The sequence below is a fragment of the Arvicola amphibius genome, chromosome 1 (assembly GCF_903992535.2).
Source record: "Arvicola amphibius chromosome 1, mArvAmp1.2, whole genome shotgun sequence".
Lineage (NCBI taxonomy): Eukaryota > Metazoa > Chordata > Mammalia > Rodentia > Cricetidae > Arvicola > Arvicola amphibius.
Window position 1 is genome coordinate 63,046,413 of NC_052047.1, and position 27,228 is coordinate 63,073,640.

The window sequence follows — 27,228 nt, forward strand, 5'->3', positions numbered from 1 at the left end:
GCCGCCCGGGGCAGTGTCCCGCCTGCCCAGCCATGGGGCCGCTGCACTGGCTGCCGCTGCTCGGCCAGCTGCTGCTGCTGCGGCCGCTAGCGGCCCACTCGGCTGGCCCCATCCAGGCGTTCGTGGTGCCCCACAGTCACATGGACGTGGGCTGGGTCTACACGGTCCAGGTAAGTGGCGGGCGTTCCTGAGCCCCTTGCACAGTCGCTGCCTCCTTCAGGGGACGCACGGCTCAGCCGGGAAGCGGGGCGGCCTGGGCTCCAGCCTCCACCCTGGGTCCCTGCTGTCTGAGCCGCAGCCTCGATCTGGCTGGCCACTTCCTGCCTCGGAGTCCTGGTATCACATCTTATTGGATGGTCCCTGCAAAAGTCAGGGCAGGGGAGTGTGTCCCCAAAGTGTGGGTTGACAGGTAACCAATCTCGGGAGTAGACCTGGGGTAGCGTAAGGTGGGGCCGACTTCCAAGCAGGTGAGTGTCAGCTGACTACTGTGAAGTGGGCTGGCCCTCTGTGGTGCTGACACAGGGGCTAGCCAGTTCAGCTTCCTCTGCACACCATCACCCAGCCAGCTAAACGTGGTGCTGGGCCTGTAACCTCGTGGTTCCTTCTGTTCAGAACCTTGGACAGGGTGGCGTTTTCAGTCCTTTGCCTCAGTTTCCCCATCTGTAAAAAGAGAGTGGTTACTCCTATCCTGGATGTACTGGGGGCTATTAGGTACCAGGACACTTGGTCTCTGGGTCTTCTCTTTGGTCCTTTGGGCTCACCACCACCCTCAGCCTCTCTGGTGCTGTTGTGATGGCCTCCTCAGGAAAGCATGCGGGCCTATGCAGCCAATGTCTACACTACTGTGGTGGCAGAATTGACCCGCAGGCAGCACCGGCGCTTCATCGCTGTGGAGCAAGAATTCTTCCGGCTGTGGTGGGATGGTGTGGCCTCCGAGAAGCAGAAACACCAGGTAAGGTAATGACAGAGGGTGGCAGGCTATGGGTTCCCAGGTATCCCAGGTGTCATGTGAAAGTCCCAGCAGGAGACTAGATAGTGAAAAAAGGAGGGGGGAGATGGCTTGTGGTCAGGGCCACTGCCCAGAGAGAGGTTAATGTAATATTTTCTTTTTCTGTCTGTTCTTGGGGAGGAAAAAAATTTCCCACAAGCCAGCACTCCTTCCCAAGAGTCATGGGGGTTGGTGTTGAATCAACTCCCAGGTGAACCTTGCCGCCTCCCCTATTAGCACACACTGACTCTCTCCTGCCCCTCCTGGCTGTGTTTGGGATCCTTGTGGCTCAGGGGCAGTTAGTGTCACACAATACCGAAAATCCTGGGCAGGTTTGTACCTGGTCCTGCCACTGGCATCTGTAAGCCATGGCTTCTTCTTCTATAAAGTGAGATAGCTGCCTCTCCCCCGCTACCCCCCGCCACCAGACAGCTCATGCCAAGAATGAGTCTGAGGAAACACCTGGAACAATACTTAGGAACTCTTCATTTTCTTCCCAACATTCACCTTCCTTTTTCTTTTCGTTCTTACCTCTCTTCTTTTCTTTTCTTTTCTTTTCTTTTCTTTTCTTTTCTTTTCTTTGAGGCAGGGTTTCTCTGTATAGCATTGACTGTCCTAGAACTCTCTCTGTAGCCCAGACTGACCTCGAACTCACAGAGATCCTCCTGCTTCTGCCTCCCAAGTGCTGGGATTAAAGGCGTGCATCACCACTGCCCGACTGCATTCCCCTTTCTGAACAACCACTGCACGTGAGCTTAGAAGACCAAGCAGGCTTAGCAGGAGTCTTCTAGGTCTTACTGGGGCTAGACTGGGGGGTCTCATCAAGTCTGTCAAATCATGCATGGTGCATAACCTCATGTTTGAGGTTCCTTGCATATACCAGGTGTGGAGATTGTCATGTAGACTTACGGAGGTGGTCTGGCACCAGCCTCTAGGATTTACAGTTTATAAATAAGCAGGTGTGGTGTTGAAACAGGGGTCTTGGACTTTAGAGCCTTCCTCTTCCAATGGGGTCTGTCTTCAACTCTCTGTGAGGGGCGTGGCTTTGGGGTAAAGCCCTCTGTAGGAATCTACTAGTGCGGTTCCCTGGAAGCCAGGATTTTATCTGCTGTGTTCAGTGCAGAATCCCCAATAGCTGAACAGCTCCCCATATGTAATGGGTGGTTTTGGGTAAGTCGCCTCTGCGCACAAGCCAAAAACACCATACAAATAGCTTGGCAGCCCACCGCCCACCCTCATGCCCATGATTTTTCTCTACTTATCCCTGCATTCATTTATCTGAAATACATTCATCAGCAAGACAACACTGAAACCAGGACAACGGGCCTGTCTCCCTCTAAGTTGTCAGACCCCAAAGAAGACAGGCTGAGGAGCCTTTCCCTGAATGAAAGAATCTGAATAAAAAGTGACCACTTACAGTGACAGATGGCCCCTGGTTGAATGGGTGTGCCAGGAGAGGAAACTGGTGGGACACTTGGAGATTCACGTGCACAATACAGTCTGAGCATTCTGCTTCCTGATTGGAATGATAAGACTGGGGTTAGCATCCCCCCCATTCCTCTGAGGCGCACACGAAAGTACTCAGAGTAAAGCAGGCTGCCGCTGATTCACCATAAGTGCGTCAGACAAAATAAAGAAAGGGTACAGACACAGAAATATTTCGGTAGACGGGTCCAAAGCTGTTGCCACCGAGGAGTTCTGGGGAGGAGTATGAGGAAGCATTTTGCTCTGCTCTTGCGGGTTTTTTTTAAAGTCTCAAGTTATTGAAACTTAAAAACACATTTATGGTTACAGACATGGATCTGGGTCTCAGATAGCTACCGTGGGCTATGTGCTTCTGGGTGCTGAGGACAGGGACAGTGTTCTGATTTTGTGGAGTGAGCCAGGGTGGGCGTTTCATGAAAGCCCCTGAAAAATGCTTGGTACCCATGACCTGACTGTCTTCTGCCTGCCTGTGCCCAGGTCCGCCAGCTCCTGGACGAAGGACGCCTGGAGTTTGTGCTCGGAGGCCAGGTCATGCATGACGAGGCTGTGACCCACTTGGATGACCAGATCCTCCAGCTCACAGGTTTGGCTGCTGTCCTGTCTTCTTTTATCATTGCTGATAAGTAGCTGAGAAAAGCAGTTAAGCCATTTGCTTGGCCTACACTTTTTGAGTTCAGCCGACAGCCCCTGACTCTGTTGACTGTGGGCCTGCAGACAACAGGACCATGTTGACGAGGACAGTGTTGATTTCATGGTGGACAGGAAGGAACTAGAGACAAAGGGGACCTGCCCTAGTGACCTACATTCTCCAGTCAGGTCCTGCATCCTGAAATTTCCAATCCCTCCCACATGGGGCTCAAGTCCCCAGGAGATGAGTCTAAAGGGCAGTGGTTCTCAACCTGTGGGTCACACATCAGATGTGTCCACTATGACTCGTAATAGTAGCAAAGTTACAATAATGAAGTAGCAATGAAATATCTTATGGTTGGGGGTCCCCACAGCATGAGGAACTGTAGGAAAGCATTAGAAAGGTTGAAAACCACTGCTGCAGGGGATATTTCCTACTCAAGCCGTAACTGCCACTCTCCCTGTCACGCAGAGGCCTGGAGTAGGTAGAAGTGTTTGTCTGGTCTCCATGTCCTGAGTTCTGCCTGCTTCTCTGAACAGGGTGCTTGGGCAAAGGGAAACAGTGAGGGGTAGACCTGAGCAGGGGGGGGTTAAAGAGTCAAGGGTCCAGAGTCAGGTGACCTAGGACCATCATGGCCCCATGGACTTTGGCTTCAGGAAAAGATATATCATCAAACCCAAGTTTCTTCCTTGAGAGATTAGTTTGATAGGATGTTAATACCTGCCTCTTGAGAGAATTCAGTTGGGATAATTCATATGAAGTACTTTAAGCAGAATATATAGTTCCCTAATGAATGCCCAGGGAATGTTATCTGCTTTTACTGCTATCACCAATATGACCGCCACCATCACTACCGTTCTTCCTCCAGCATTATCATAGCACCGTCCCTACCTCCACTGTCTCCACCACTACCGCTGTCACCTTCATCACTCCCACCACCACCACCACCACCGTCACCCTTGTCACCATCGCTACCACCAGCACCACCACCACCAGCACCACCACCACCACCACCACCACCATCATCACCACTACCACCATCATCATCACCATCACCACCATCATCATCACCACCTCCACCACCATCACCACCACCGTCACCACCATCACCACCACTGTCACCCTTGTCACCATCGCTACCACCAGCACCACCACCAGCACCACCACCACCACCACCATCATCATCACCATCACCACCATCATCATCACCACCGTCACCACCATCACCACCACCACCATCACCACCATCACCACCATCACCACCACCGTCACCACCATCACCACCACCGTCACCCTTGTCACCACCACCACCACCACCACCACCACCATCTCGCCACCGTTCCCACTGGCAGGCCATCACTACCCCTAGTTATAACCGCACCACTGTGTCCCGTCTCCTTGCCGTCTCCTCCAGGTGCGGTGATGTACTTGGCTCACACAGTCCTCACGGAGACTGAGCTACCCTGGGACTCTTAGTCTCATTCTGCACATGTGAAAACGGAGACCCAAGGGACTGGAGAGATGCTCAGTGGTTCAGAACAGTTGCTGTTCTTGCAGAGGATTGGGCTCAGTTCCTAGACTCCACACCAGGAAGCTCAGAGCTGTCTCCAGCTCCAGGGCGTCCAGTGCCTCTTCTGGTCTCTGTGGACACCTGCACTCACATACACTTATCCACCTAGATACACGTATTTTTTTTTTCTAAAATAAACCTTAAAAATAGAGTCATAAAAACTGAGACCCAGTAAATGAAATGACTCCGCCAAGGGCCGATAGCCATTACTAGACTCAGGGCCCCCGAGAGAGCAGCAAATCCCGTGATCTCTACCCTCTGGCATGGGTCCAGCCGCCCTGGGGAAGCACAGAAGGATACCACAAGGTACTGTAAAGGTCTTAGCACATTTCTTGTCTCCCTTTTGAAATAAGGGAGGAGATCTTCACCTGAGGCACACCAAGCTTATTACCCACATGTTATCAACTGTCTTCAAAATCCATGCTGCTGGGAGATAAACTTCAGCACATTAGAGCGGTAGGGTTGATTTGAACAAGCCGTACCTGGCAATCCAGGGCAACACTGATGGGATTGAAGGGAGACATGGGACGACTCCTTGGTGGCTCTTGACTGAGTGCGCTTCCTCTTGTTTGCACAGAGCTGGGCTTTGGGTTGCACATGCGTATTCCCTGGGCCGTGGAAAAGTCACGGCCTCATGACTTAGCCATCATTAGTTGAGCTGGCTCTGTAGTCCTGTCAGCTAGAAGATGAAATGTCTCATGGAAGGCAGTTAGCACGCCTCTGACTCAGACTCACAGCGCCCTTCACCACAGGCTGGCACTGTGCCCTGAGCAGTGAGGGCTCTGCCAGCATGGGAGTGGCCTAGGGAGGTTACCTGGCCCCAGCATGCTGCTGTTGACCATGCAGCCAGGGGCTCCATCCACCCTGTTTCCTGCACATGCCAGCCTGCCCCGCTGGGAGAACAGTGCTAGTCCATGCCATCTGCCTGACCCTTACCTGCTCTGCACAGCTGACCCACCAGACCACAAGCATCCTCCATGCCTTTTGCCCTTCCTGACCATCCTTGTTCTCTGTGCCTCAACCTTGCTTATGGCTTACCACTCCACTTCCAACTCCTGGCACCACCTGGGTCTCAGTCAGAGTCCCAGGCCTAGAGGGTCACTGAGTCCTTGTATAACAACACTCTTGCCTTGCAGACTACAAACCCATTAGGTAGCAGGAAGATAGCACTTGGGACAAGGTTTGGGAGAGATAGTCAGTGGTTCATTCAACACGTTGAGTTTCTTCTCCTATAACTCTGAACCTAGTGACCGTTCCATTGTGGTGGCTTCTGGGTCATGTCTGAGAAGACAAATGGCTGGATGAGTCTGACCCAAAGTGCTTTGCTCTATGACAAAACTACCCCCAAACTTAGCAACATCCAACAGCAAGCATTTAGTATCCCACTTTCTGGATGAGGAGCTCCAGGTCCCTTGGAGTTGCCCTCAGGGTGTCAGGCCCAGCTACATCACTGGAGACAGGAAGTTCATTTATCTAATCCTGAGGGAAATGAGTCAGACACATGAGGTTCCTCTTACAGGAGATCCCTAATGCCAGCAGATCAATAGCGACATCTAGGATACTGTTGCTGGGGGCTGGGAAGTTATGTTTCAGCTTTGCAAGACTGAAGGTTCTGGAACTGAATGGTGGTATGTATGAAGGTGCTGAAGCCCAGGATCTGTCCATCTGGAGTTGGTGGTGAATTGAATTCAGTGTGTTCCATTAAGAGTTAAGATCAAAACCCTGCTCTGCTGCCCTCCTGACCTGCTCAGCCTCAGAACTGACATGGTACCCAGAGAGCCAGGGTGAGTGTGGTGGGAAAGGCCACCCTGGCCAGCCCAGCTCCGTGACCACTGTCTTTGCAGAAGGACATGGCTTTCTCTATGAGACATTTGGGATCCGGCCACAGTTCTCCTGGCACGTGGACCCCTTCGGTGCATCGGCGACGACCCCGACCCTGTTTGCCCTGGCAGGCTTCAACGCCCATCTCATCTCCCGGATTGATTACAACCTCAAGGATGCCATGCAGGAAGCCCAGGTGCGTCCCATGCCATACCTGCTGTCCCTCCTCCCGCCTTCCTGCTCTTGACTGGGCTTTGCAGCAACTATCTGACTCCAGCCTGACTCCTGTAGCTGCCTCCAAGGGTAACCTCCTGCCTCTGGGCCTTCCCCCGCTCTAGCTGGGCCCGGGGTTGGCTCCTTCACAGGTTGGAGCTGAGCTGCATTCTAGAAATGTGGATGAAGGACTAGAGGGACAGGCAGAGAGTTCAGCTGGCAACATCACACACAAGCAGTTACAGTGGGTTGACTCGGGGCTGGGAAGGACCAGGCCTGGTGTCAGCTGCATTCAACGAGCACCCCCTTCAACCCTGGACCTGTTTAGGAGGTGGGGTGTCAGTTGCACCTGAGTCTTGAGCAGCCTTCACAGCAGCCCTGTACCCTCAAACACTAGAGGCTGTGGGTGCTGGGTCAATGTCCATGTGGAGTGATGGGAAGGGCAGGCTGCTGTCCTAATGCTGGGCTTGGGGTCTACCTTGGCCTCTCTCCTCGGCATACAGGTGGCCATTTTCTCCTCACATCCCCGCTGTGGTAATGCTCTGTCTATGCCCCCATCCCATACTTTTCTTTAAACAGCCTTTCTTCTCCCTTTATCTCCTCTCCTTCCCCCTCTTTCTCCTCTTCCCCACTGCCTTCCCCTCCTCACTTCTCTTCCTTTTCTCTCCCCTCCCTTTTCTTTCCCCTGGTCTGGTCTGTTCTACTGGCGCTAGAAGATAACAGCTGGGACTACCTTGCAATGCTCAGCAAATGCTCAGCCATTGGGCACCGCCCACCCCCTTTCCATCTGGATACCAGTCCGTCTGTGTTAAGATCCTTCTTCCTTTTAAGATCTATTTTATTTTTAATTACACGTGAGTGTACCTGTGTGTGGATTAATGTGTAGAAAGGTCAAAGGGTCAAGTGCCCTGGAACTGGAGTTACAGGCAGTTGTGACTGCCTGACATGGCTGCTGGGAATCTAATTCCAGTCCCTGAAAGAGCAGCATCTACTTGTAATCATAGAGTCATCTCTCCAGCCCCAGTTAGGAGCCTTCTGATGGCCTCGTGTTGACCCAGCCACTCCATACGGAGTGCCATTGTGCTAACAGAGAGTGCGTCTTTGTGCAGGGCATGGGCAGAGTTACCCTGCCTTGCGGCTGGGGAGAGCAAGGCTCCAGATGGAAAAGGAGGGAAAGGTGTCCCATACAGGATTACCCAGGGAGCAGTGGGAGAGCTGGACACAAGAGTTACACATAGGTAGCAGTGGGATGCAGGAACACTTGGTTGTCACCCACAAAGCACAGGCACTGAACCTGAGCTCACAGATGTTGTGGGTGGCTCTAGAGTCCTGAGTGTAGCTTCCCCCTGTTTTTCACTCAGAAACAAGGTCATAAATTGATGGAGGATTCTCATTGGTTAATAAAGAAACTGCCTTGGCTTTTTGTTAGGGTAGGATTTAGATAGGTGGAGTAGACAGAACAGAATGCTGGGAAGGGAAGTTAGTCAGACGCTTCAGGCAGACACATGCCTCTGCTCTCTGGGTCAGATGCCATGAAGCCAGCCACCAGGTCAGACGTGCTGAATCTTTCCCGGTAAGACACCACTCGTGGTGTTACACAGATTATTAGATATGGGTTAGTCAAGATGTGAGTAAGAGGATGAAACTAATGGGCCAGGCAGTGTTTAAATGAATACAGTTTGTGTATTGTTATTTTGGGGCATAAGCTAGCCAGGCGGCTGGGAGCCAGGTGGCGGGAAGCGGCCCACAGCTCATCACTACAATAGATGGGTCTGAGAGCTTGTCCAGGGTCCCCAAGCAGTTCTGAGTGGAACCCCAAGCCTGCCGTATGCCACCCGAGACTGGACTGCACAGTAGTGACCTCTCCATGGCTGTGGGTATTCAAGCAGAACAGAGTGAGCTCCTCTGAGGCCTGGCCTGGTGAAGCTGGCACTGAGGAGCAGGTGTTGGAGGGACACATTCAGCTCCAGAAGGCTGATCTCACAGCTACAGGCGACCCAGGTAGTGCCTGCCTGAGAGAACCTTACAGAGGGGGTAACAGAAGGCAGCCTTGTCCCTGGGCCTCTGAGACAGACTGAAGGTGTGGGCATGCCATGGAGGTACAAGGGGGTGGAGGGAAGCAGTAAGCTTGACTCTTGCCCCTCCACGGTTCTCCCTGGCTCGCAGGGTCTACAGTTCGTGTGGCGTGGGTCCCCATCCCTGTTGGAGCAGCAGGAGATCTTCACTCACACCATGGACCGCTATAGCTACTGCACCCCCTCACACATCTCCTTCTCTAACAGGTAGGTGCCCCTGTCTGCAGCTGCCCTGCCTGTCTGTGATGTCTGCTCCTGGGAACAACTGTGCAGGCCCTGAACCCTGTGGATCAGAAGCAGCATTTTAGCAGTGTCCCCTCACGAGGTTTCCCAAGCCTCACAAGCATGAGGGTGCTGATAGAACCCCACTTTACTACTCCAAAAGCCAAGGGGGTTAACATCTCAGTAAGTAGAGATGGCTCCCAAAGTGCCATACCTAACATTGTCCCCTGGCTTCCACGTGCATGCACACACAGGTGCGTGCACATCTGGACAGACACACATATACAGGATGAAGGTTTTTTAAAATATTTTTTATTTATTTTTATGCATGAGTTTATGTGCAGCATGTGTGTGCAGTGCCCACAGAGGCCAGAAGATGGTGTTGGATCTCACCCCCACCGCCTATCCCAGAACTGGAGTTAACAGGCAGTTGTGAGCTTCCCAGTGTGGGTGCTGAAAGCCAAACCTGGGTTCTCTGACAGAGCAGCTCTCAGCTACTGAGCCCCCTCTCCTGCCCCAAGGATGAGGTTGATATAACACTCCAGGGACATTGCACTTGGTCTTGGTGGGACCCTGCCTGCTCCAGGCCGTAGCTGTCCTCATCTGCAAGGTGAGAAAATTGAGCCAGCCGATATCCAGGAACCCCAGCACCAAGCTTCCTTTCTCACAGTTCCCTTCACAGTGCTGCAGCGCCTCTTCACCCTCCAGCTCTCCTTCCTGCTTCCTTGTGATTGTCCCTTGCCACAGTGACCAGCCGGCTCCCTGCCTCTGTCTGTCTGGCCCGAAGAATGAGCTGAGTTCCAAGGAAAGGCACTGAGCCAGGGGTGATCAGGGACTTCTCAGATGTGGGGACATTATGGCTGGCCTGGCTTTGTGGGGTCAGCTGGAAAGTCATTTGTTAGCTAAACCTGTAGCCCAAAGTTTACCTTGGTGTACAGGTGTCAGGAACGGAAAGGGGCAGGACCACAGCACAGAATCACCACACTGTCTCACGGAATCAACTGTCAGGTGCCCTGTGCTGAAGTCCCTGCCCTGACAACAGACAGCCTGGGCTCTGAAGTCTTGCAGGCCCAGGTTCAGACCCTAGTTCCGTCCCGTGCACCTGGAAGTCCTCGTGTGAGGTGCTTACCGCCTGAGAGTGGAAAGTAAGCAGAGAGGAGAGGGGAGCTTACCACTCACCAGGCTGCTCTGCCAGGCACGGTGCCTAGCTTTTATGCCACAAATTGTTTCTGTTACTCCTCCCATTGCCTCATCGCTTACCAAGGAGAGACAGGGCTTGGCAAAGGTGGCCTGGCCCTGTAAGCAGGAGGCCCGGGATCTCATGACTGCCACCTAGTACTGCATGGCATGACCAGAGGTGGCACTTCCTGAACTTCTCCAGAGCCTGGAGACCAGGAGAACCTGTTAGAGAGAACCCTGTTGCTATAGAAATCTCTGATGTTTGTTCTCGTCACAGATTTAGGGGTTGGTCTTGAGAGAGGATTTTTTTTATTGTTTGATTTGCTTGGGTGGTTCTGGTTTGGTGTGTGAGTGTGTGTGAGTGTGTGTGTGTGTGTGTGTGTGTGTGTGTGTGTGTGTGTTATGTGTGTTTCAGATTCATTATTTTCATTTTATGTGTCTGGGATGTTTTCCCTGCATCTATGTATATGCACTAGTGCCTGCAGAGGCCAAAAAGAGGACACTGGATCCCTGAAATTGGAGGCACAGGTGTTTGTGACTCTCCATGTAGGTGCTGGGAACTGAACTCAGGTCCTCTGCAGGAGATGGCTCGGGACTACTAAACCATGTTTTGTACTACTGAAAAGCCCCGGGTTTTTGTTTTCCTGATGCAGTTTCCCTCTGTAGCCCAGGCTAGCCTTGAACTTGTGTAAGCCTTCCTCTTCTGACCTGGTGAGTGCCAGGGTCACAGATATGAGCCATCACCCCAGCTTTAATTTTTATTTAACTGTATTACAATGTTTTTTTTTTTTATCTTAACTCCTGATATTTGGGTCAGTTTTGTACCCAAGATGAATCTTTACCCTGGCCCCAGGTAACCAAGGCCTACAGGAGACAGGGCACAGGTGACCCTCATTCAATCCCCGTTCGTGGTGGGGAAGACAAGGCAGCTGGCTACGTGTGGCCCTGAAGCAATATTCACACGATCCTGCTGGCAAGCCACACTCAGCTGAAGCCTCTGCTTCAGTCTCTCCTGCTGGGCCTCTATCCTCCCTCAGGTCTGGATTTTACTGGAATGGTGTAGCCGTCTTCCCGGAGCCACCCCCAGATGGCGTGTATCCCAACATGAGTGAGCCCGTCACCCCAACCAACATCCACCTCTACGCTGAAGCCCTGGTGGCCAATGTTAAACAGAGGGCCGCATGGTTCCGGACTCCCCATGTCCTCTGGCCCTGGGTATGGCATGCTCCACTTGGGTGTCCTTCATTGCAGCCTGGGTGTGGCCCTATGGCGGGAGCAGCCTACATGAAGGCAGACTCTAATCTAGCCTACCTCCACATGGTTCTCAAAGCTCCCTCCTTCCCTGCAGACCCCTTGGCCTCACCCACCATTCCACCCTGCCCTGTGGCCCCTCCAGGCTGATAGGTAACCTCCCAGCCATAGCGGCCTCTATTCCCACCACTCATATTGTTTGGGACCAAAAGCCAGACTGATCTATATGCCTCAGCTCTACATGCCTCCGGTTGCTCCTCTGTGCAATGGGTTTACAGTGCTACCTGCCACGAGGCCCAGGAGAGGGGCATTCCTGGGGAACAGCCTCACTAACCTTTATTAAGGCACCAATTGCTCTGTGGGGTATTTGTCTCATCCACCTAACTGGCACCTGTAGATCCAAGAGGAAGGCATTTCTGAAATTCATTTTGCAACAGGGTGAGGATCTGAGGCCCAGAGAGGTTAAAGAATTGTCCTGAGGCCGCACAGCTACTTAGCAGAGCAAATAGAAAGGAATGACATTCTATATGGACCTGGTGACCCACAGCCTGCCTTCCTAATCCACTGCTGCTTGTGGTCAGGATGTGTGAGTCAGGTCTACGCAATAACGATCACATTATCGCAGTTAGTCCTAGAGATGGTTACTTAGGAAAGGCCTGACCACTCCGGGAGTCTTTCTGGTGTCCTTGTTGGCCAAGGAGGGTGGCTGGCCTGCAGAAACGGCAGTGATAAGGCTTCTTGCCTAGGCAAGGCCTCCGAAGGCTCTTAGAGATTCCGACCACTGCTCTGTGTCCTGCAGGGATGTGACAAGCAGTTCTTCAATGCCTCGGTGCAGTTTGACAACATGGACCCCCTGCTGGAGTACATCAACAATCGCACAGCCCAGTACGGCGTCTCCGTGAGGTACGCCACACTGAGCGATTACTTCCAAGCCCTGCACGCCCTCAACATGACCTGGGACACCCGTGACCACCATGACTTCCTTCCCTATTCTTCAGGTATGAGCCTCAGGAGGCTGAGGGGCAACTTGGTATCCAGAGTAGATCTCTTCCTTCTAGCTCAGCGTGGGCTTGGGGGCAGAGGGGTGCCAGGCTGATTCCCACCTGTTCTTCCCACCTCAACGCCTGTACAGTCGCAGGGCCCCCTCCTGGGAGTGTCCTTCTGCCCCTTTTCTACATGTTCCTCCTTGGGCATCCCCTGCTCGCACTGATGGCAGTCAGTCCAGTGACTCCCGTGTCCCAGCAGCCACACTTTCTTCTTGTCTATTCTGTCATTGTCATTGCGAGGGATGTCATCTGTTTCCTACCTGTGTCCTCAGGCCTGGCCTGGGTAGGCTTCAGCACTCAGCCTCTGTTCCCAGGCTGGATGAAGTCTGGGACCCATCTAGCCTCACAGGAGGGACACCGATGTTGGTGCCATTTTGTCCATGTGACCATCGAGATCAGTGGCCATGACCCATCCCACCCCTGCTTTCGATGCTCCATGATATATATAGTGAAGGCACCCAGCTTCAACACCACCAGGCCAGTGCGCCCCTCCTGCTGGCAGCTACCGCAAACAAGGCCCATCTCCTCTGTCTAGCTTCCAGCAGAACCAGGGCATGTAGAAAGTACCTTGCCCACTCCATGGCCAGGGCCCTGCCTCAGAACAATCGCAGAGTAATGTTTTTGTGTGTCTTTGTTGTGGGGCTGGGGTACAACTCAGTGGTAGAGCACTTGTCTAGAACATAGAAGGTGTAAACGCCATCCCTAATGCCAGAAACAAAACGCAAATCTTTTTGCTGCGTATGTCACCGCCTGTGAGGGGCCCTATGGCCCTGCTATGCCTTTGCCCAGATGGAGAAGCCCAGGCAACATGAGTAGGGTGCTGACTGGCACACTTGAGCAGGACCACTCAGAGACCAGAGCACAGTCATGCCTGCCAGGGAGCTTTGCCCAGCACACACACACAAGCACCAGCTGATCGTTTCAGGGCCTGCGGAGGAAACAAGCTTGGATGGCATCTGCTGGCTGACCTTTTAGTACACATGATGAGGGCGCCTGAAGCAGGGCCTGCCCCTCCCCTGCCCATGCCATAGGATGGGAGACCCCTATGAAGGTTCCTTCCCTTCTCCCTATTCCCTCTCTTCCCAAGACACTGCACACACAGGCCCCAGTGCAGGGTCCAGGGCCTGGGTTACCCTGCTCCCTTGACTTTGCTGCTATAATTCTCAGTCCCCTTATACCACGCAGTTTGCAGACATGGAGGGGATGGGGGCAGGACTGTGGGCACGGCCACAACAAAAGCGGGATGGTATGTGTTTTGTGAGACTAGTTAGAGTCCAAGTGGGAGAGGTCTCACTTGGGCATCATTAGGAGCGTGGGAGTGGGTATGTCATGTGTGCCTGGCTGAGTGGAGGTGCCCTGGTACATACAGAAGTCAGTGTGTGGGTGGTGCCAGGCTTACAGCTTGGGCAACAGAGTTGCTGTGAATCCCTAGCCTTCTGCCCACTCTCTTTGCTGGTGCTATTTGACTACCCACCTGTGGCCTTTCCTTGGGACCACGTGACCACTCAGCTGGAGTCTGGTCCTGGTCCTGTAGGGAAAGACTAGGAAATAGAGGAAGCTAGACCTGGGAGAGGCAAGAAAACGAAAATCACAAGAGTCTGCCTGAGACCTACCTTCTAAAAGAGGTGGCTGCCTCTGCTCTGGTTGCAGAGCCTACCTTGACCCCAGTCTGCCCAGCCTAGCCTGATGTTCCCATCAAGCCTCAGATCCTGCCTAGAAACCCTAGGTCCTGGTCTCTCTGGGTGAGCCACAGATCTTGGTGCATGCTTCCCTAGGTGACTAGGCAACCCTAGCACCCTTCGCTGTTCCCAGGTCCACACTCAGCACCGTGACTGGATGCTCAGCCTCACTGCATGTACTTACCTCCCAGAACCACAGCAGGCCTGGACCGGCTTCTACACATCCCGCAGCACCCTGAAGGGGTTAGCAAGGCACGCCAGTAGCATGCTGTACGCTGGGGAGTCCATGTTCACACGCTACATGTGGCCAGAGCCCCATGGGACTGTGGACCCTACGTGGGCCCTGCAGCAGCTCCAACAGCTTCGCTGGGCTGTGTCTGAGGTAAAGTCCCTGGAAGGCCTCAGCGAGACTGGGTCCTCTCAGGTGTGGTATGTGTCTCCCCATGGCTAGAGGCTCCACTGTATGGAGAGAAAACTGCTGTCCCCTCTGGTCTCAAGGCTGGTACAGTGTGCAACTGGGCCACAGCTGGACCCAGGGTCTCACAAAGGGAGTAGCTTTCTTAAGCTTCAGTGCTGACTTTATGAAGAATGGAGAGTAGAATAGCATTGGCATCCTGCACGGATCCAAATCTCAGCCCAGCCTATGGCCTCAGGCTCAGGACTATCCCCCTGGGCCCCAGTTCTTATCTGTACACTTACCCCACAGGATGGCATGGCAGTGGGATAACATGGCAGCCATCTCCGCCTGCCTCCCTCCCCTGTATTCATGGGGAAGTGGAGACACAAGAAGTCTTGTCATTTGTCACCCCCTCCAGAGTCAGGCAGGCCATTTTTTTTCACCGTTGACTGTACAGTTTATTTAAACCAAACATGATAACACACAGAGGAGACTGAGGTGGCAGATGCCCAGACTCTTTGTGGGGTTACAGATGCCAAACAGCTGTATGAGTCTTTGGACCCACAAATCAGGCAGGCCATTTTACAGACACCTGGAGGCAAATCTCCGGGAGCTGTGCTGGGAAGAAGCAGGTAGGCTTTCCTGTGCGTCAGATCAGTGGAATGTGTGGTTTCCGCGTGGGAATCGCAGTCTCCTGCTCGGCAAAAGGGGAGGGTCCGTTCTCCCTGGTGCAGTGGAGCATCACACCCTACAGTGCACACATGGGGAAATAATGATGGATGGAGGGGAAGCTGGGTCTCTGCCAGGAGGACTCAGGCAGGGTATTTCCGTGAGGTCAGGAAAAGCTGGACCAGATCGTTAGCCTCTTGCCTCAGTTTCCCGTCTGTAGGATGGGAGGGATGCTTGCCTTCTCCCCTGGTATTCTGGAGAGCAGGTGCCTCCCAGGACCAAGTTTGACAGCCTTCTTTCTTGACTCTGATGGCAACAGGTCCAGCACCATGACGCCATCACAGGCACTGAGTCCCCCAAGGTGAGCAACATGTACGTGGAACATCTCAGAACGGGGATTCTGGGCGTGCACAAGCTGATGGCCTCCATTGCCCTGGACAGGCCCCCAGTGTCTGACACAGGTAAGCCAGGCCTCTGCAGGGATGCACTGACTTTGTCTTGAAAAGAATTTGGGGCCAGGAATAGTAGCACATACCTATAATCCCAGCACTAGGGAGGCAGAGGCAGGTGGCTCTCTGTAAGTTCGAAGGTTTAGCCTGGTCTTCATACCAAGTTCCAGGATAGCCAGAACTATATAATAGAGAGGCCCTGGGACAGGGGTATCAGACCCTCACACGAGCCTGAGGCCTTATAATCCCAGTACATGAAGTGATCCTGCCAGCTGGTTCAGCGCTTTGGACCGCTTTCCTCATCCTGGAATCCAGGATGGACCGTTGGCTCAGCTGGACTGAGCAAGAACTACTAATGTGTTCTGAGGGCTTTCTGAGTCTAGAATGTTCCCCGTGGGTCTTTAATGCCTTGCATAGTCTATGAGAGGGAGGCTCACTTTTGAACTGAAGAAACCGAGATTCAGAGAGGCCGTGGCTCAGCTCACTAGCCTCACTAGCTAGGGTGAGGAAGAGCCAGAGTTCGAACCCGCCACACTGTGCTCCGCCTATATTCTCTGGCCCAGCCCTGCCTGGTCCCAGCTTTCCCTCTCTAGCCCAGCCTCTTTGTCCATCAAGTGTCACATGTGTAGAGTGACCCATCATACAACTGGGATGTTTAGGTTTGAAACTAGGGACATGATGAGCAGCCAGGGACAAGGCCCCAGGTCCCCATACCCCACTTTGCCCTGCCCTCCATCTCTCTGTGTGTGACCCAATCCGGCCTGTAGATTCTGCCCAGGGCTAGCACAGGAGACACAAGTCGGATAGGAGCGATAGCTGGAGAAAGAGAAGAACCTGGGTTGTGGCATCAGTGATAGGTAGGGCACTAAGGTGGGCATGAGCACATAGGTAGGCTTCCCTGAGCAGGGAGTAGGTCGAAAAGAACCAGAGTGGATAGGTAGAGGGGGCAACAAGGCCCAGGAGGGAGTTTGGAGACTGAGCAGTGTGTTCAAGAATCACAGCCTAAGCCGGGCGGTGGTGGTGCACGCCTTTAATCCCAGCACTCGGGAGGCAGAGGCAGGCGGATCTCTGTGAGTTCGAGGCCAGCCTGGTCTACAAGAGCTAGTTCCAGGACAGGCTCTAGAAACTACAGGGAAACCCTGTCTCGAAAAAACCAAAAAAATAAATAAATAAAAGAAAGGAATAAAAAAGAGTCACCGCCTAAGAGATGGAACAGAAAGCGAGCCAGACCCACATCACAACAGCCTCCTGTGCTGACTGGGCACTCGAACCTTGGAGTCCTGCCTGACATCCCCCCCCCCCCCAGGGACTCTGGAAGGCCAGGTCTTGCCTACCTCATTTTCCCTCATATCCGGGAGTTCCCAAAAGCATCAGAGACTCTCAAGTGACACCTGTTCTCTCTGTAGAGAAAGGGCCTATGGGATACTTTGCTTCTGTGTACAACCCACTGGCCTGGAAGATCACCACCATTGTCACCCTGACTGTTGCTTTCCCCAATGTAAGCGTCACCGATGAGTTGGGCCACCCAGTGTCAGCACAGGTATGGGAGAGAAGTCCTGCTGGAGGGAGTTTGCTGTCTGCCACTTGGTAACCTTGTGCATTCTACCTGTGCAAAGGCTCTGGGCATCTTAAAGAGGCACTTTAAAAAAGATTATATATATCTGTCTACATGAATGCCTGCAGGCCAGAAGAGGGCGCCAAATCTCATTACAGATGGTTGTGAGCCACCATGTGGGTGCTGGGAATTGAACTCAGGACCTCTGCAAGAGCAGCCAGTGCTCTTAACTGCTGAGCCATCTCTCCAGCCCTGAAAAAGGAACTTTAACAGAGGTGCCAATGTTGGGGTGGGACCTAGGCTGCGTTCCTGAGACATTCAGTATGGGTCACATAGTCCGCTTTCCACCCTTCCCTCTGCCAGGACGGGGAAGGGCAAGACATGTGGAGGAAAAGTGAGTGGAAGGAAGGGCCCCAGAGAGTTATCAGGCCTGGGGGTTACCAGAGAGCAAAAGCTAAGCTGGTGAAGATGTCATGGGAATCTTTCCAGGAGGTGGAAGGTCACCACTGCCCAGCGGATGGTGACCTCCCGTTCCGGGAGTGTGAGGCAGGGCTTATGGGGTGACCGAGAAGACTTCCTTTCCATGTTGCTGGCTTGCAGATTCAGAACTCTACAAAGGACCCTTCGGCCTATGACCTGCTTATCCTGGCCACCATCCCAGGCCTCAGCTACCGGCACTACAAAGTCAGGCACACCCGTGGGGACCAGGCAGATACCGAGGAACACGCCGCCCCCATGGCCAGCACCCTCAAATATAGTCTCAAGCTGAGGAACCAGACTAGCCAGGGAGGCAGGTTCCTGGTGCCTGTGACCAACGACTGCTATACTTTGCTGTTCGACCAGGAAACCAACATGTTACATAGTATTCAGGAGAGGTAAGTTGAGGCCAACACTGCCTCTGAAGTGTGCTCACCTTCCTGCTCTTGTGTTAAGTGGTGCTCATGGGGTCCACTTCTCAACTATAGAAACTGAGTTGCTGTTCCCAAAATAGTTTTGCTGTTTAAACACAAAGGGCCTTTAAACCCTTTATTCCCACTCACTGCCCCTCTTTTGTCTCTGTCCGCTGAGCCAGCCAGCCACTAACCATGCATCTGTGTATACTTATAACTAGGATTCTACCCACCCATGTTCGTTCACCCATTCACCCACACCTCTGGGGATCAAGGGACTTTAAGGCGTGAAGTATCTCTTGCCTGTGACACGGGGATGGCTCGGGTCGGCAATGACAAAACTCCACTCTTGCGCTAGTGTGGCTCCTACACCAATAGCAGACTGAATAGCAGCCTGGGAATAGTGCTCCCTGATGGCAGCCTGCATGTCACCTCCCTCTTGTGACTTCACCTGACAGTCCTTGGCTATGTGTAGGACCAGAGATTTTCCCTGAAGCATCTGGTAACTTCCTCGGGCTCTTCCAGGGCATTTTCTTCACTTCTGATCCCCAGCCACAGTCCTGCTGCAGATGAATGATCTTGTTGAGGATAACACCAACCGTTCTCCCCTCACCCCTGCAGACAGAGCAACCACACAGTGCTCATGAGCCAAGAGTTCCTGGAGTACCATGCCAACGGAGATGTGAAGCAGGGCCCCATTTCAGACAATTACCTGTTTGCGCCAAATGATTCTGCTAAGCCTGCCTGGGAAGCAGTGGGGATGGAGATGGTGGTGGGCCAGCTGGCAACAGACATAAGGCAGTACTTCTACAGGTGCTTCCCCTGGGTGGGCCCACAGCCCCGGCAAGGTTCAGGAGTGGGTGGGTCACAGTGCCTAGGGGACAGCTGATATCTGCCTGTCCTTGCTCTTGGACATGACTCTGGCCCGTGGCTAATCAGTGATAACTAGATGAGAGAACTGCTCTCTTCTGCCTGTGTTTCTTGGGTATGTCTGAGCAGTCATTTTGTTGCTACCTGAGTCAAAGCATGGGAGAGGGGCTTTTGTTACTCCACGAATGATCCAGGGCTTGCACAAATCTCCACAGGGTCCATAGTCCTCCCTATGGGTTACTGTGTCCAGTAATGCCAGTGTCCACCTGCATATAGCTGCCTCCTGGCATCTGGCTTCCTGTATGAAGGAAGGAGCCTCAGCCAGTCCCTACAGCACTCTCTTCTGTGCCCCGTCCCTAGGAATATAACAGACCAGGATTACATCTATGCAATCCACTCTCGTCTGGCCCATGTGCGTCCGAGCCCCTCTGGGGAACTGCTCTGCCAACGGATAGAACAGCAGTACCACGTGGGCCCCCTGGAGCTGAACCGTGAGGCCATCCTGAGGACCAGCAGTGACCTAAACAGCCAGCAAATCCTCTACTCTGACAACAATGGCTACCAGATGCAGCAGAGGCCCTACAAGGCTTTCAAGAGCAACCCTATCGCCCGGGTATGCCTGCAGCAGCTCCATGCTGCACCCCAGTGTGTTTTTCCTGGTCCTGTTAAGCACTTATTCATAGCAATAGAGGCTTCTTGGGAAAGCTGTTTCAAAGGCCCTGGCCAGCATCCTGCCCTGTGGGCTCTACACCTTGACAGTGCCGGTTCTGAGACCTGTCTGTTTCCCTGTTTCCTCTTGGCTTTGTCAGGGGTCGTTCTTGATGTCCTGTGTGTTGAGCAGAGGCCTAGAGTCCCATCAGTCAGGCTACATGGCTAGGAAGCAGCAGACTGGATGCTGTGCCACTGTGTCTAGGGAACAGTTGGTGTCTGCCTGACCCTGTACTGAAGCTGCCACTGGGTGGCACTTGCGTCTGCAGAATTACTACCCTATGGTACAGTCAGCCTTCATCGAAGATGACAAGAGCAGGCTGGTGCTGCTGGCAGAGCGAGCACATGGTGTCTCCAGTCAAGAGAGCGGTCAGGTGGAGGTAAGAGAGGCCTGCTTGCCCTCCCATGGGCCCAACAGCGTGGCCAGGGGTACGGAAGGACCTCAGATGATTTCTGCAGGTAATGCTCCATCGGCGGCTGTGGAACAACCTGGCCTGGGACCTGAACTACAACCTCACGCTGAATGACACCTCCGTTGTGCACTCGGAGCTCTGGCTTCTGCTGGGGTCTAAACCCATCGCTACTGCCCTGCGCCCGCGGAGTGGGGTGGCACTGCAGCACAGGCCTGTCGTGCTGTTCAGAGAACTAACTGATGAAGAGGCCCTCATTCACAGTGAGCATTTCTGCTACCTAGGATGTGCCCACCCGGGGTGGTGGCCTCTAAGGTTGCTGGGTAGCTTCGGAAGGGCCCTCAGCGTCTGAGTGTTGACAGTGGCTCCCTTAAGCTCACTCTGCTAGTCCGTGCAGAGCTGAGACTCACACCTGTTCCACCTTCTCTCCTCCCTCAGTCCTTCTGCAGCTCCTTCCCTGCTGCCTTTTTCTTTCTTAGCGTCACCCTGTTTTTAAGTGTTGGAAGCATGCCATTTAAAGACCGACTGAATCAGGGTGGGCTGCCAGTATGGGACAGTGCCTCTAGGCAGAGGCTATCTAGTCTTTTGGCTTCTCCTGGCAACATTAGACAAAGAATTGTCATGGGCGCGTCCATTAAATCCAGGAGTATACCGCCCATGGCCCACGACTTGTGAGAGTGCATGTATTTATTTTGTGTGCTGTTGCAAAGTGGCTGTCGTCTGTGGTACACACTTGTGAACTGCAGTCAGCTTCCAAAGTGAACAACAGCAAAATCACTAAGCGAACTCCGTGTCTTGAGTAAGTGTATGATCTTATGATGGCTGCATCCATAGCTGTCCTGGGCCACAGGATGGACACCCAACAGAACCCACCTAGCCATGATCCAAATGCAGCCTTTGTGCTGTGCCTCCTCTAGGGCTTCTGGGACAGCCCCATGGCTCTGTGTCTATACTAAGATAGCAGGCCCTGAGGTACTGCATTTTTAAAGGGCTCTGCGGCACAGCTTCTGCAGACTCAAAGGCCCAGAGAGGAGGTGGCTCTGTGTGCTTTCTTCCTACTTGCTCACAGAGGTTTGTATGAGAGTGCTTGGTTTTTCAGGCAGAATCCTGATCCTTCCAGGCATCGGGAAGAAGGCAGGCGGCTGTCACTCATGCAAGAAATGTCTCCTCTTTGTAGTGTGTAAGGTTCAGTATCTGTCCTGTGGGAGTTCTTGGGCTGACTGAGAATGGCTGTGGAGCACTTACTCAGAGAACATTTGTTTGCAGCATGCTACCAAGGGCCTTATGTTTGAGAGAGCATGATTCTTTCTCTCTCTCTCTCTCTCTCTCTCTCTCTCTCTCTCTCTCTCTCTCTCTCTCACACACACACACACACACACACACACACACACACACACTTTATCACACACACACAGGCTTACCAGGAGTCAGTCAGATGCAGAAACAGAGTCACAGAGCCTAGGGAATTCATTAAGGAAACGCTAAAGCCAGGCATGGCAACCCATGCTTGTTCTCTTAAATCTTGGAAAACTAAGGCAGAATTGCTGGTGTTCAAGACCATCTTGGTCTAAACTGTAAGACCTTCTCTCACAAAGAGAGAAAGCCAGGTGATGGTGGCACACACCATTAATCCCAGCACTTGGGATGCAGAGCCAGGCAGATCTCCGAGTTTAAGGCCAGTCTGGTCTACAAAGTGAGTTCTAGGACAGCCAGGGCTACACAAAGAAACCCTGACTCAAAAAGAAAGAAAAAGAAAAGAAAAAAAAAGAAATATTTAAATATTCAAAAAAATAAAAAGAGAGAAAGAAAAGGGAAGGAAGGGGAAGGAACTCGAGGGAGGAGGAGCTGAGGAAGAGGGCAGAACTGTTGTAGATATCCAGAGAGCAGGTGTTCCTGGCAGGGTTCCCATCCACTCTCCCACTCTCTGTCCTCACACTGCACCCTGAAGATGGCCATGTGAGGGATGGGCTCCCCCTGGTGGCTAGGATCTTTGATGCAGGTGAAGATTCAGTGTGTCTGAGAGATCTCTCTCTCTCTCTCTCTCTCTCTCTCTCTCTCTCTCTCTCTCTCTCAATCCCTGAGGGCCACAGGAGAATTTACTGCAAAGCTGTACTTGAGCTCATGACCCACAGGCCCTCCCTCCTCTCACCTGAGCTGTCTGCCTCCTCCTCCTCCTCCCCCCTTTTCTCTTCACCTTCACCTTCACCTCCAGGACAGGGCTAGACAACTCCTTGGCTTCTCCCAGAGAACAGCTGTCTCCCACCATGTAAATCAGATGCCTGTCTCTGTCAAAGAATACCTGAGATAACCAAGTTAAGAGCAAGGAGGTTTTCTTTTAGCTCTCGGGTTCATGGGCTTCACTCTGTGGTCACTTGTCTCTGTTGCTTTTTGGCTGCACAGTATGTCGTGGTGGGGAATACAGGGCACAAACCTGTTCATCTCTGACAGCTTTAAAGCAAAGAGGGAGAGGAAGGGCCTGGAGTCCCAGTGACCTAACTTCCTCCCAGAGGCCTCACCTTCAAACATTCTACCACCCCAGTAGTCCACAGTCTGGGCACAAAGCTTTTAGCACATGGGAAACAAAAGCTCCAAACCTCACAGCATGCAAAGGGAGCTGAGACTTTGGCTTTCTAGACCGGACTGATCCTATTGGTTCCATCTGAGTCAGGTGACCCAGGCCTAGGCCAGTCCTTGTGACTTGGGTATGATGAGAAGGTGTCAGCACCTGTTGAAAGTCAGTGTGGAAGGAGCGGGTCAGAGGGCCTCTGTGAGGGACCAGTAGGTGGTGAAGACAGGGGCAAGGGAGCACTCTAGATTCAGAATAGAAAGCAGGCTTGTGTAGGCTTGTGTGTGGGTATGAGCAAATGTGTCCCTCTCTAGGGCTTAGTCTCCTCTGGAGTCTGAAGTGGCCAGATGGCAAGTTAACGTCCCTCCATGTCTTAAGCTGTGTAAACTCAGCAGCTGGATGTGGAGAGAGCAGCCTGGGGGTAGGACATGCCTGTGGGGGTGGAGCAAGGGTAGAACAGGGGGCTGAGACCAGATTGTCAGGCTCCTTGTGCTGTGGGTTGCACAAGGTCGGGTGGTACAGGACTGGAAGGGGCAGAGGCTCCCACGTGGAAAGCTGAGTGTCTAAGGGAGTTGGTTATGAAGCCCTTCCTCACTGTCTGCTTTGCAGGACCCAAGAACCGCCAGGCTGTGGCATTACCCCACAACCTGCACTTGCAAATCCTCAGCATTCCTGGCTGGAACTATAGCAGGAACCATGCCCAGCAACTGAAGAACCTTCGGAGAGGTGAGGCAGCCCACCAGGGTGATTCCTCCCCTAGTCTGCCAGGTCCCCTGTCCCCTCGTCCGGCACATAGAGACCAAGGCCTGCAGAGGGGTGGAGTCAATCAGCTGTCTGGGACTCTGGCCTCTAGCACTCAGCAGATAGATGCCATGTAGCCCCCAGACAGTGGTCCGCGTGCTGCCCAGCCCTCAGGGCTGCTTCATGCTGGTGTCTGTGTTAGTCAACCTTTTCATCTCATGACAGAACACCTGAGAAGATCCACTCAGGCAGACAGAGCTGATCTAGCACACAGCTGTGGAGACTTCAGCCCCTCACAGCAGGCAACATGTGGTAGAGCACCAGCCCAGTGCATGTGGGGGGGAGGGAGGGAGGGAGGGAGAGAGAGAGAGAGAGAGAGAGAGAGAGAGAGAGAGAGAGAGAGAGAGATCTGTATTCCCCACGTTTTTCCTTTCCTCTTGTATCCCACATGGGCCTCAATGGGAAGATGGTGACATTCAAGGTAGGTCTTCCCACCTAGGTTGATCCTCTTGCTCAGAGGATACCGAGTATGTGCTATGCCAATTTCCTAGGTGTCTCTTAATCCAGTCAAGCTGTCAATCAAGATCAACCATCATGCACTTCTTCCAGACAGTCCTCCTGCAGCCCCTAAGTACCTCTGCTTCCACTTACCCTCAGAACTGAGACAGCCTGACTGATTATCAGGAGTTTCATTGATTCACTCAGAAGATGCCCCTTCAGGGTGCCAGGTCCCCAGTTTCTGAGTGGTGGTGACAATGAGAAGGGAAGCAAGCATCAGGGGTAACACCCACTAGGAAGCAACACATCTCTTGTGCTCACTTTGTTTGAGCCACGTGGTCACACCCCAGAGAGGGCAGTGAGGAACTGGAGGACTTGTGGACAGGCCCAAAGATGGCCACTATAGGAATGAGGATGCTTGCTTCAGCCCCTGAATATGCTAGAGGTCCAGGGCTGGCACAGCCCCATTTGGATCCTGCCTCTGCTGCCCATGAGCCAGGTGACCATGGGCAAATGACCGCTGGTCCGAGCGGCAGCTGCTGTCCCTGCAGGGAGGCTGAGATATGGAATGGAGTCTAGACTGTGAAGTGCCAGATCAAGACTGTAGCTTTGAGCTTGCTTGATTGGGGGTCCTCACTGCCATCCATCCCCACAGGCCACCAAAAGAAGCCCCAGGTCAACCTGCAGCGTGTGCTGCTTCGCCTGCACCACCTGTATGAAGCAGGGGAGGACCCAACGCTGTCTCAGCCTGCGACAGTGGATCTCAAGGTAAACCTCTATGGCTACCCCACCCCAGACCAGTCAGGCCTCCAAGAACCGTGTACTCTGGGGGAAGCTACACCTGTGCCAGAGGACTACTGGGCATGTTCAGAGATGAGGCTGGACTCCCAACAGATGCTTTTCCTTCAAGGAGGATGAGATTTCCCAGTTAACACCACAGGCCACATCTGGTTCTTCCATGTTTAATTTTGTACCTTTTGAGGGGTAGGACATGTGGCATACATGTGTGGCTCTGTGCATAAGGGAGCAGAGCTCAATGTTAGGGAACCATCCTTTCATTTCGCTTCCTTATTTTATTATTATCTTTTGAGAGAGGGTTCCTCCGTAGCTTTAGAGCCTGTCCTGGAACTCACTCTGTAGACCAGGCTGGCCTTGAACTCACAGAAACCCACTTGTCTCTGTCTCCCAAGAGCTGGAATTAAAGGTGTGCGCCACCACCGCCTGACCGCTCTATCTTATTTTTTTAGACAGGGTCTCCCACTGATCCTGGAGCTCACTGGGTAGCTGAACTATCCACTGAGCTCTAGGGAACCTCTTGTCTCTCTGCCCTCATCCCCATCACTAGAGTTACAGACAGAACAGGCACTTTGCCCACCCCACCCCCCACAGCCACTTCCTCACTCCATTGCAGAACCTTTCAAATAACGTGGAAATCATTTGTGTCGTCAGAAAACCAACCAGTTCTCCCTGAACTTTCTGGCAAAGGAAACTTAGCATTAGAGAATTGAAGGTCTGTGTCCATGTGCACACGTCGATCAAGCTCCTCCAATCTTTTGCGGCTCAGTTTCCCTACCTGCAAAGCTGGGGAGGTACCAGTTCTTGGCTCTGAAGAGTGCACAGAAGCTTGGGGGCAATGGTGTGGGCACAGTGCCTGCTATCTCTGCAGGCTTCCAGGCACCTGCCCACCTAGGTGTCTGTGCCCACATGGGCTTGTTCATCTGGCAGACCTTCTAGGGAGGCACACACCACCAGTCTTAGTTTCCTTAAACTGTGAACAGGTTGGCATGAGGCAGTTGTACAAGGCACTGAGTCACTGTTGGTGGCCACCCCTCTGTTTGGGTTAAATGAGCTTCATCATCTGGGACATCAACAGTCTCCACCCCTCCTTTTGATTCTACCCTACAGGTAGCCCTTCAAGGACTAGGGTCCGTAGTAGCTGTGGAGGAACGCTCACTCACAGGGACCTGGGACAAGCAGATGCTGCAGCGCTGGCACTGGAGGACAAAGACTGGCCACCTAAGAGGTTTGGGACCCCTGCCGGGCTGGGGAACCACACAGACCTGCCACGTGCTGGGTGGCCTTGTGTGGCTACTTTCCTCTCTGAATCTATAGCCTTTGCTACTTTTCAGATTAGGTTAACAATAGCTTTGTCTCAGTCCCCTCCTGCCAGGCTACACACAGGGTGTGTGCGTGTGAATGTGTGTGCGTGTATGTGCATGTGTGTGCGTGTATATATGTTCGTGTGTGTGTGTGTATATATATGTTCGTGTGTGTGTGTGTGTGTGTGTGTGTGTGTGTCTGTGTCTGTGTCTGTGTAGGAGAGTTGGGGGTATGTCAGTCATGCAGGGAGGGAGCATGCCCATAAAGAGGCTCCCTGCCAAGGCTGGAGCCTTGACTAGAACAGTAAGGTAAGGGTAGATTTTTCAGAAGGTCCCACTCGGCCCTTAGATGTTCAGTGCAGCCCCACAGGGAAAGCAGACTGGTGGGCAGTAAACTGCCCTTCAGTGCAGCCCCAGGAAAAGCTAAATGGTAAAACCCACTTTAATAGGAATCCTAGGAGGAGGGGTGAGCCAAGAGCCATTGCCACGAGGGAGCCATAGCAGACTGTAGAAAGCTGCTGTGGTACAAGGGGAGTCCAGGAGGACGAGCCAAACAGACAGACTCTTCCTTGTCCTCCCCAGGCCACCCCACCTCCCTATGCGAGTCACCAGGAGACACCATCATCACTGTGTACCCCAAGGAAATCCGGACCTTCTTCATTTACTTCCAGCAGTAACCAACACAGCTGGCCAGGACCATGGAACCTGCCCCTGCCCCAGATGAACCTCAGAGGGAAGAGAAAACTGGTCACCTGACAGCTGTGTGGCAGAAAGCAGCTGTGGGGGGGCAGGGGTCTCTTGTATTTTTTTAATAAAACATTAAGGTCTGGGCTCTTCCTTCCCATGTTCAAGTCAGCCCTTCCCTCCCTTCTCACATGAGTGACTCCTCCCTCCCTCTCTCCCTCCTTCTGCCCCTCCCTACCTCCTTCCCTACCCCTTTCTCTCTCCCTCAGTTTTTGAAAAGAGCCTTTATTTTTGAAAAGTTAAGGTGAACGAATTGTGGAAACTGAAAGACAGCAAGAGCAGGATGAGCCGACCGCACAGCTGAGCCGACCGCACAGCTGAGCCGACCGCACAGCTGAGCCGACCACACAGCTCCCAGCAGATCTTCAGGCCCTGTGTCCGAACGTGGCAATGTCACAGTATGTGCCTGTCACTCTTCCCAGACCTCTGCTGATCCAAAACCCCATTATGTGAATACTTTAACGACCAAGAATAC

General features: G+C 53.0%; 1 protein-coding gene across 2 annotated transcripts; it reads left to right on the forward strand.

The window, feature by feature from the left end:
• Positions 1-26,840, forward strand: Man2b2 (mannosidase alpha class 2B member 2). 2 transcript variants are annotated; one of them, XM_038344990.1, is made up of 20 exons: positions 1-170; positions 806-952; positions 2,951-3,056; positions 6,516-6,688; positions 8,872-8,987; positions 11,219-11,396; positions 12,232-12,430; positions 14,349-14,539; positions 15,543-15,684; positions 17,079-17,212; positions 17,828-18,102; positions 18,739-18,930; positions 19,348-19,600; positions 19,965-20,075; positions 20,155-20,368; positions 23,281-23,397; positions 23,638-23,724; positions 24,566-24,678; positions 25,816-25,933; positions 26,592-26,840. In XM_038344990.1, exons 1-20 carry the CDS (start codon positions 33-35, stop codon positions 26,684-26,686), a joined length of 3,099 nt encoding a protein of 1,032 aa, XP_038200918.1. In that variant the 5' UTR covers positions 1-32; the 3' UTR covers positions 26,687-26,840. The 2 variants fall into 2 exon arrangements, with proteins under 2 accessions (XP_038200918.1, XP_038200927.1); XM_038344999.1 differs by lacking the exon at positions 23,638-23,724.
• The last annotated feature ends 388 nt before the right edge of the window (positions 26,841-27,228 follow it).